General features: G+C 40.4%; 2 protein-coding genes and 1 non-coding gene across 3 annotated transcripts; 1 reads left to right on the top strand and 2 right to left on the bottom strand.

Annotated features, from left to right (window-relative positions):
* Positions 1-1,169: 1,169 nt before the first annotated feature.
* On the bottom strand, positions 1,170-2,411 carry C922_01900 (60S ribosomal protein L18; the record flags this gene model as incomplete). Its single annotated transcript, XM_008817499.1, has 3 exons — positions 1,170-1,474; positions 1,989-2,244; positions 2,394-2,411. 3 exons carry the CDS (start codon positions 2,409-2,411, stop codon positions 1,170-1,172), a joined length of 579 nt encoding a protein of 192 aa, XP_008815721.1.
* Positions 2,412-4,420: 2,009 nt separating this feature from the next.
* Positions 4,421-5,281, top strand: C922_01899 (50S ribosomal protein L18Ae; the record flags this gene model as incomplete). Its single annotated transcript, XM_008817498.1, has 2 exons — positions 4,421-4,456; positions 4,763-5,281. The coding sequence occupies 2 exons, from the start codon at positions 4,421-4,423 to the stop codon at positions 5,279-5,281; spliced, it is 555 nt and encodes a 184-aa protein (XP_008815720.1).
* Positions 5,282-7,456: 2,175 nt separating this feature from the next.
* On the bottom strand, positions 7,457-7,530 carry C922_01898. The gene has a single exon. It is a non-coding gene; the product is annotated as a tRNA-Arg (tRNA).
* Positions 7,531-8,711: the final 1,181 nt, after the last annotated feature.

Here is an 8,711-nt window from a genome sequence, read left to right as displayed (position 1 = left end):
AGGAGAGGCGGTAAAAGAAAAAAAAAAAAAAAAAGAAATATATATATATAGATATATACTAAAATCTGCACACTTATGTATGTTTTTACCTGAACGAACGAATATTTTTTTATTTTTTTTTTTTCCTCCCATTTTGGTCATACCGTTGGGAAAATTTACAACATGCGCACATCGGTAAGAGAAGAAAGAAAAGAAACCAAGCCAAATTAAATAGGTTTTAAAAATATATACATAAAATGCTCTTACGGACAATTCACATGTTTACACCTCGGGAAGTCCACCATCTTGTTCCTAATCGACACAGATACAGCCTCGGCAGAGCTTACACAAATGCAAGCCTAAACGGTGTATGTTAAAAATTAGCGTCATCTAGACACTACCATAGCTTTTTTTTAAATTCGCTTGTCCAGGAAAAGGCACTCATTAAGCTTTCCTTGTGACAAAATCTTCTCTTAAATGGGCGCTTGCTAAATGAAAGAAGTCTTGCCATTAAAAGGATCCCCCCTTCTTTTACTGTTTTTCCCTCATTAGGATGGTAATTATGAACAACGTTACGGTGACCTTTTACCTGCCTAAAGCAACCACCACGCTGCTTGCATCCAGGCGCAAGTGTCAAGTACTGACTGATCGTAGAATTCGCATCATTAAAGGGAAAAAATGACGTAACTAATCATAAGAATGCTAAATTGGATAACTTCCATAGGGGGCATGAGTTACATATGGAACCAGAATAATCCAGCACATTTTGCATACCTCTCTTCCTCCTTTTATTTCTACATCATCCACGCGTAATCTATTCAGACGCGTGGCTAGCTATACATATAAGGACTTAAATTACACTTCCACATTTTGTAACTGCACAATTTGCGCAGTACACTTTTTTCTTATACATAATTTTTTCAATTGAATTATGAAGTTAAAAGTATAAAGAAGTTAGATAACGTAGGAAAAGGGATGGTTTAATGCATTAAAAAAATGGGTATATATTATACATACGTGGGCCATTATATATCTGCACACATAAGAATCGACGCATATGTGCACAGATAAAAACTCATGCATATTTTGTACACGCATACACATAATTAGACATAATTACACATATGTACATCACAGAAAAATGGAATGCTCTACTTGAAGTTTTACTCATAATGGGACTAATGAATGGATCATTTCTTGTACGCTCTAGACTTTCTTCTTCCTCGTGCCTTTTCAAATTTTCTTCCCTTGGAACGGACGTATGGTCTGGCCTTCGATTTTGGTCTACCTGGGGCCTTACCGAAATGCTTCTCAGCCGTTCTGGCCTTGGTGGGACCTCTTAAAAGTATACACCTCTGTCCCGTGGGGTATTTCAAAGCTAGCTGATCAAAGGTTAGACATTCTCCCCCAGCATCCAAAATTCGTTTTCTAGCCGTTTCGGTAAATCTCAGAGCGCAGACTTTTAACTTTTTGCATTCATATAGCCTCTTATCATCTGAACGGGGCGAAATGAAAAAAAAAGGGGGCATTAATTTGGGGAAGAACATAATATCGTATGGCGCAAGCACGCGTGGGTACATAAAAGTATACACAAATGAGACTCCAATTGGGGGATCACGTGGAGGTGAACAAACAGACGGAGAAATAACATGCACACTTCTCTTTGCTTGCCAAAATTAACTATGCACCACGAAGAGATACACAACGAACAGATGCACCGCGAATACATACAGGACGAGCAAAGCTCAAACGGTTTAATTGAACTTCCACAAAGGAATGATCAGAACGTTCTACCCTCTCCATTAATTACGTCAGAAGACCGTCGTGATTCGTAGAAACTTATTCATCATGTAGATTCAACCGTGCACAGGTGCATAACGGGTGTGGATAAGCATGTACATGCAAGTAGATGCGAATACATACATCTACATACATATACCATATTGATGAGGCATTCACGTTGGCTCATGCACACCCAACTTTTGTAAACGAGAGCAAATTTTCCTTACCCGTTATTGATCCAACGACGACTGCTATGCTGTCCTGGTAGTTGGCCATGTGGCGATGCAATTTGGAGAGCGACAAGGGAGGCCTGAAGCGCTTTGGCATAATAAGTCTTTTGGCAATTATTTTGTTAAAATTGGCATTCGTTCTTCTGGCAAGAAAACGGTATAGCTTCACGAGCAGCCTCAGGTATGGGTTTTTTGACACCAGATTTTTCCTTCCATGTTTTTTTATTCTACCAACATTTTTAAGTGCGATAGCCTGGAGAGGGAGAAAAAAAAGGGGAGGTAAAACATCGATGAGGTGGCAAGACATCCACGTTGGCGGTACAACAGTGCTAACATTTATATGTACAAATGCACATAAGCAGGCGTTGCTGTTTAAAAAGAACTCGGTCGACGGGGATGTACACAACTGGGGGGTCTCATTTTCGATTTCCCAAGTGGCAGATGCACGGCGAACATATATTCTTCCACGGGAAGGTTTGGCTCCACGCGCGCGCACCTTGAGCAACGCAGAACGCGCGCGTGGTAGATCTATCAGTCACACAACAATGTGTTCATTACATAGGCACAAATTGGAGGCACGGTGAAATTCACTTACCATATTTCTTAAGTCAGTAAAAAAAGAAAAAAAAATACTTATAAATGAGATAACCCTGGAGGGTGGAGGGGACGGGTAAATTTCCTTGGAAAACAAAAATTCCTCGCGCGCGGCTTTAAAGTAGAAAATCACAGCGCAGCAGATTATAAGCAATCTCAAGAAAACATGAAATGAGATGTAAAAACGAAAAAAAAAATTACGAATTAAAAGGGTATTTCTTATAAATAAAAAAGCGCGAAGGCTGATGTAAACTCCAGTGTGATGTAAAGTAAAAATATGAAATGTTTTTTTTTTTAGCAAAAACATATTTTGCTAAATTGTTCGCCCGGAGTTTATTTCGACTTCTTAAGCATCGAGTAAAGATGATAAGAATGCGTTCGCGTGTCTCTCACATCACATGGCTTTTTTGCTATCTATATATTCTTTTTTAATTCGAAAGGGGTATTCCCACGTATAAAGTGGTATTCGCACGTATAAGGCGGTATTCGCTATGTTTATATGCCTACCCCCGAGTGATGGGTGTTTCTGTACAACTTTAACAATAAAAAAAAAAAAAGCTGATGAGCTGATCACGGCGAAGGGAAAAATAATTAGTTACATATGCAACATTATATTAGCTAGATTATGCATATGTTCAATTTGGGGTGCTTCAGTTTTGCTTCATTTGTGTGATTAATTTTTTTTTTCGGAAAAATCCGCAACTGCGCCAACTCCGCAGCTATTACGCCGTGTTATATATATAGGTAAATATAAATATGTAATGGTAACAGAGTACAATATTCCTTCTTCCTGGCTACGCCTTATGGGGGGCACGGACGGAAGAGGCTATGCGCGGGGGGAAGGGGTGTTAATGTGAACGGAAATTAATGACCCCTTTGCAAATATGACTCTCGGTTCTTGGAGGAAGAAGAAAAAAAAAAAATGGTATGCCCCGACCCGCTGCTACGTACGTGTTCCATGTGTAGTGTGGCGCTGAGTGGCACAAAGTTAGCGTGCTCTCAGTCGGCTTCCTTTCCCGAGTCGATTTTTTTGCCTACATTTTGTAAAAATGGGGATTAAAACGAATAAGCTAAGTTGAAGTATGATGTACGAGCAAGTGCATACGTGTATCACGCATCGCGCATCACTCATCGTACATTTCCCCTTTTCGCGGCTTTGTATACATCAGAAGGCCCGAGTTGACTTTTTGGAGCACAAAGCGACAGGTCGCCTTATGCGCACGAACAGTATGCGGTTTATACGCCCCCTCTTGTCAACAGGTGAATCGCGACTGCTCGTTTTTCACGTGAAAAATAAATTCGCCAAAAAATAACAAGTTGTTGAATCGACGAAGAAAAATTTTTTTTTTTCTACAAAAGGAACAGCTGATCTGCGGGCGGCTGCAGGCAAGTAGAAAAATAACAAATGCACAAATTTGTTAGCATCGTTTAATTTTCCCCCCTGGACGGAGCCATATAAACATACACGTAAGTTTAAAAACAATTCTTCTTTTTTTTTCCCACTCATATGACTTGATAAAAATATACAAACGTGCGTAAATGTATTAACCTTCTTGTGATAGCTCGCGCGTGCTTGCATGCGAGGGAAACTCTGCTCGATTTAATCCTGCTGAGCGACGGCGAACATATTTGCCTAGGCGATTGCAAAAGGATAACAAAAAAAAGTATACACGTTCATGTTTGCTATTCGTCCCCTTCAGCTTCAGCAGTCAGTAGAGAAGTAGTCATCCCGACAAGGCCACGTCAGCAGCCGACTTTCAAAGGGGAACAAACTTTCGTCTCGCTTCGTTACCTTCCGTTTTTTTTTTTAAAACCAATTTATAGCTGTTGTCAAAATGGTTAGGGTTTCGGATAACTCATTGAAAACAAATGTAAGCCTAGTGAGAGGGAATGCGTGAGGAAAAGGTTGCTTTAGAGGTTGATACCCCCCTGCAGGAGAGGATGCAACTGAGTTCATATTTGTATGCGTATGTGTGGTCACATGTAGGGGTACTTCTCCACCGTTGTCGCTAGTCCACGTAATGTAAAGCATAATTATCTGCTTTGCCCTGCTGCTGCAAATAATTTGGTGGCATACACGTGGGAGGGGTGTAAAACAGAATAGCAATAGTGTACCCGCCCCCCCATACATATATCATTTTCAATGTAACCCTTTGTCATTTTACCCGCCTTTCCAGATCCACCAGTACCACATCGTTGGCAGAGCCATCCCAAGCGAAAAAGATAAGAATCCAAATGTGTACCGAATGTGCATATTTGCGAAAAACGACACGAATGCGAAATCTCGATTTTGGTACTTTATGAAAAAAATAAACAAGCTGAAAAAATCGAATGGAGAGTTACTAGCATGTGAGCTAATACGAGAAAGGTTTCCGCTTCGCGTAAAAAACTATGGAGTCTTACTACGTTATGATAGCCGAACGGGTACTCATAACATGTACAAAGAGTTCAGAGACACTACAAAGGAAGGAGCCATCGCACAACTGTATTCCGAAATGGCAGGAAGACATAGAGCGAGAGCATCCTCCATCAGTGTCATCAGGATATCAGAGATAAGTCCCAAGTTGGTGCGAAGGCCACATATTAAACAGCTGCTTAAGAAGAGGCTACGATTCCCTGCGCTCCATTTGCCCACCTTGAAAAAGGAATACAAAAGAAAATACGCAGCTAAGAGGCCCTCCACGTACAGAATGTAAGGACAAGGAAGAAGAGTCGGGGCAAGAAATAGGCCCCCCCCATGTATACATTTTCTTGACAAGCCTGCCCAATTGTATTGCCAAACAGGAGCACTATATAACGAACGACTGCAGCATGTACAACGGAGTGAAGCACAAGAAGAAAGACATATGTCGTGTGCCAATGCGAAGGAAACGTTTGTTTTATGCCTTTTTTTTTTTCGGAAAATTTATATATATATGTGTGTTTATATGTTTATATGTTCCCTTTATTTTTTTTTATTTTCACATAAAATTAATCCCAAGAAGGATACTAACTATTGAGAAGTTTTTTAAAAAAAAAAGAAAAAAGGAAAAAAAAAAAAATTCCTGTACAGTTGCCGTACCGCCACGCGGCAGAAATGGTAAAGTGGTATATCATCCCCCATTTCGGTAGCACTCAACAACGTGGATATTTGAAAGTTAGAAAAATTGTAATTGTCATGTTAGCGTAATTTTTTTCCCCTCCAAAGTGTACTCAAATTTAAATGTGGTGACAAAAATGCGTTTTCACTTTTCCCCCACTTTGTTGCGCAAAAGGGAAATAATAGTTCCTCTTTGACGTTAACACCTCCGATGGGGAATGCAAAATCAGACAGGGGAAAGAATGGCCCTTCTTTGAGAGGCGCGGGGCCTACACCTGGTAAATAATAATCACCATATGCACAAATTTAACACTATAAAATGGGTAGAGAGAAAAAAAAAAAACATGATATATCAAAATTTGAACGTTACCAAAAATGCCTTCCTTTTACTTCATACGATTTTGGTAAGAAACAAAAAGGTGTGCGCCACTTGGAGGGACATATTCCTAAGCTGGGCTCCCCTTTGATTATTCCATACGTAGATATAAATATAGCCGTTCGTTGTATCCTCCTTTTGAGGTTTTTTTTTTCCCTCACATTTTGCTTAATATTGTCGCCACGTTTATTCCAATTTTGTTCATTTTTTACGCATTGGGTGGGAATTCTTTAAATAAGCTGCTAACTGGAGGGGAGTCACATTTTTTGCCTTTTTTTTTTCCCCCCCCACCGCCGAGTGCACTTCGGCGGGGTTGATTATCTGCCCATTTTTCTCCTATTTTTTTTGCGAAGTAAAAGCAGGAGTAACCAAAATGTTTTTTTTTTAGCATGTCCGTACATTCCGAGTTGCATTATAACATTGGCTCTCTTCGGAGATGCCGTTTGTTAAAATTGGAACGATACAGAGAAGATTAGCATGGCCCCTGCGCAAGGATGACACATGACGTTCGAGAAGGAATGTAATTTTTTTTTTTCTTTTTAATGTTGCAAGTTTATCCCAACGGTCGGTTAAATAAAAGGGCTTACTTAATATATACATATGTATTAGTAGTAATTTACGGTTTTCCCGAATTGGCATATTTTTTTTTTTTTTTCAACCCCCCTTTGGATAGACGACGCGAAACTGTAATTCCCCTTCGGGAAAGAAGAAATGGGGGAATTTTATCTTTCCCAGCCTTCCATTATACGTGGAAACAAACAAAACTAGGGGCTTCTTATTTTTAAAATAAAAAACAAAAGGGGAAAGGCGTGCCTAGCAAAAAGACTTTCCCGTGCTTCCCCATTTTATGTACAATCCAAAGTAGGGTTCTTTAAGAGTGCCCCCCTCCGAAAGGGAAAAATGATGGCATAAGACTGCAATGCGATCAGACGGAGAGAAATGGAAAAGAGACTCCTTTTCTCTCCCTCCCACGACATCGAACAAGACAACCTCTTATTGTAAGCTTCACCGCAATAAACACAAAATGACGAGGTGACTACTGGGTTCCATTTCTTACCACCGCGCTGTTCTCTAAAAAGCTCATCTTATGCTGCTATTCGGATAAATCTATCCATGATGTCCCCATCTGGAAAGCTAAAAGAAGTTTTTATCCACGCCCATGTGTGTTCTCTCTCACATTATGGCATTTTATTCCTGGTAAGGGGGGCCAGAGAAGAAGTGGCCATATAGTTAACCAAAGAATAATTTTCTTACACTTGGAATTTATTTCAAATTGACATTAGCACTGTACTTGCACGTGAAAATGAGCATAGAAGGAAAAAAAAAAGTGATTTCAATCAGCCTAAAAAAGTAATTATTGTGTCCTCTTTTTTTACATTTTTTAAAAATTTTATTTATTTTTTTGTTTTTGGTAATTACCCCCGGCGGGATTCGAACCCGCAACCTTTGGATTAGAAGTCCAACGCGCTATCCAATTGCGCCACGAAGGCTTCAAATTAAAAAGTGCTTTTAATTACAATATTCCTAACGCACAAATTTAACCCTATGCATGCATGTCCTTTCTTTTCGCCACTTATTACGTACGTACATCGCACGTAATTTAACTCAGAAGGATTCACGGGAGGGTGAGTGGCCTCCCAGATTGGGTAAAATCAAAACCCAGGTGAGGCACCACACGATATTATTTTATTTCATTTTATCCTACTTTGTGTTATTTATTTATTCATTTATCTGTTATTTTATTTTCTGCGCACAATTCTGTTTTGCCAACTTGTGAGGTGACACAAAGGTTTGAAAAGGCAGCTCTGCGAAATGCGCCATACTCCCCATTGTGCTTCTCTGCGTGGGGATGGCAGAATGGAGTGACCTTTTCGGAAGCAGGAAAATATGAACCCAACCGGTGGGTGAGCCTCCCCTCAGTGGGTTATTCATGAAGTCGTGTAGCTAAAACCGCGCCATTGTGGCAAAGGCGTTCCTCCACGCAGAACATCGTGAAAGGGGCTCCACATTGGCGGGTCATACCCAAATGGCAAGGTTGAGAAATTTCGAGGCTTCATTTTTCCTTTTCCCATCGTGCCTCCCTGCGCGTGCATATTTTCGTTGCCCCAGTGGAGTTTCATCAGGGACAAGAAAAGGGAGGAAAATGGCCAAGTTGCGAAAATTGCACTGATCACATCGCATTGAAGGTTACTTGCCCCCACTATGTAATTTCCCTTCCCTTCGAAATTGCTTACCAAAAGGTGAAAAGGGAAAAATATTCACCTGAGTAAAATAACTGTCCCTCCATTTAACCATCGCGCAGGTGTATCATTACAAGCGAACGTTTTGTAGACACTGTTTTGGGATGAGCTCATTTAAGTAAAGCTCTTCTCTTTCACAGGAGCGATGAATCCTCTCCCTCTGATGGAGCATTGTACGGTACAGGACGACATTTGGGTAGGGCGTTGGCAAAACGGAGTGAGTTTACCCCCACGGCAGACCTGCAGCCGTATGAACACTAAGTAGAAACATTCGCAGCAGGCCGGATGGGTGTAACTTTGTAGGTGTACCTATACATAACTCCTACTCGTACTATTTGTTTGTATGTGAAAATGCTGTCCCCCCTGCGAACTTGCGCTGTTTTCCTCCTTACAAAGCTAGCTAACCATTTTTATTGCTAAATTAAAAAAAA

The sequence above is a fragment of the Plasmodium inui genome (assembly GCF_000524495.1).
Source record: "Plasmodium inui San Antonio 1 unplaced genomic scaffold supercont1.6, whole genome shotgun sequence".
NCBI lineage: Eukaryota > Apicomplexa > Aconoidasida > Haemosporida > Plasmodiidae > Plasmodium > Plasmodium inui.
Note: the sequence above shows the minus strand (reverse complement) of the source record. Positions and strands in the feature narration are given on the sequence as shown.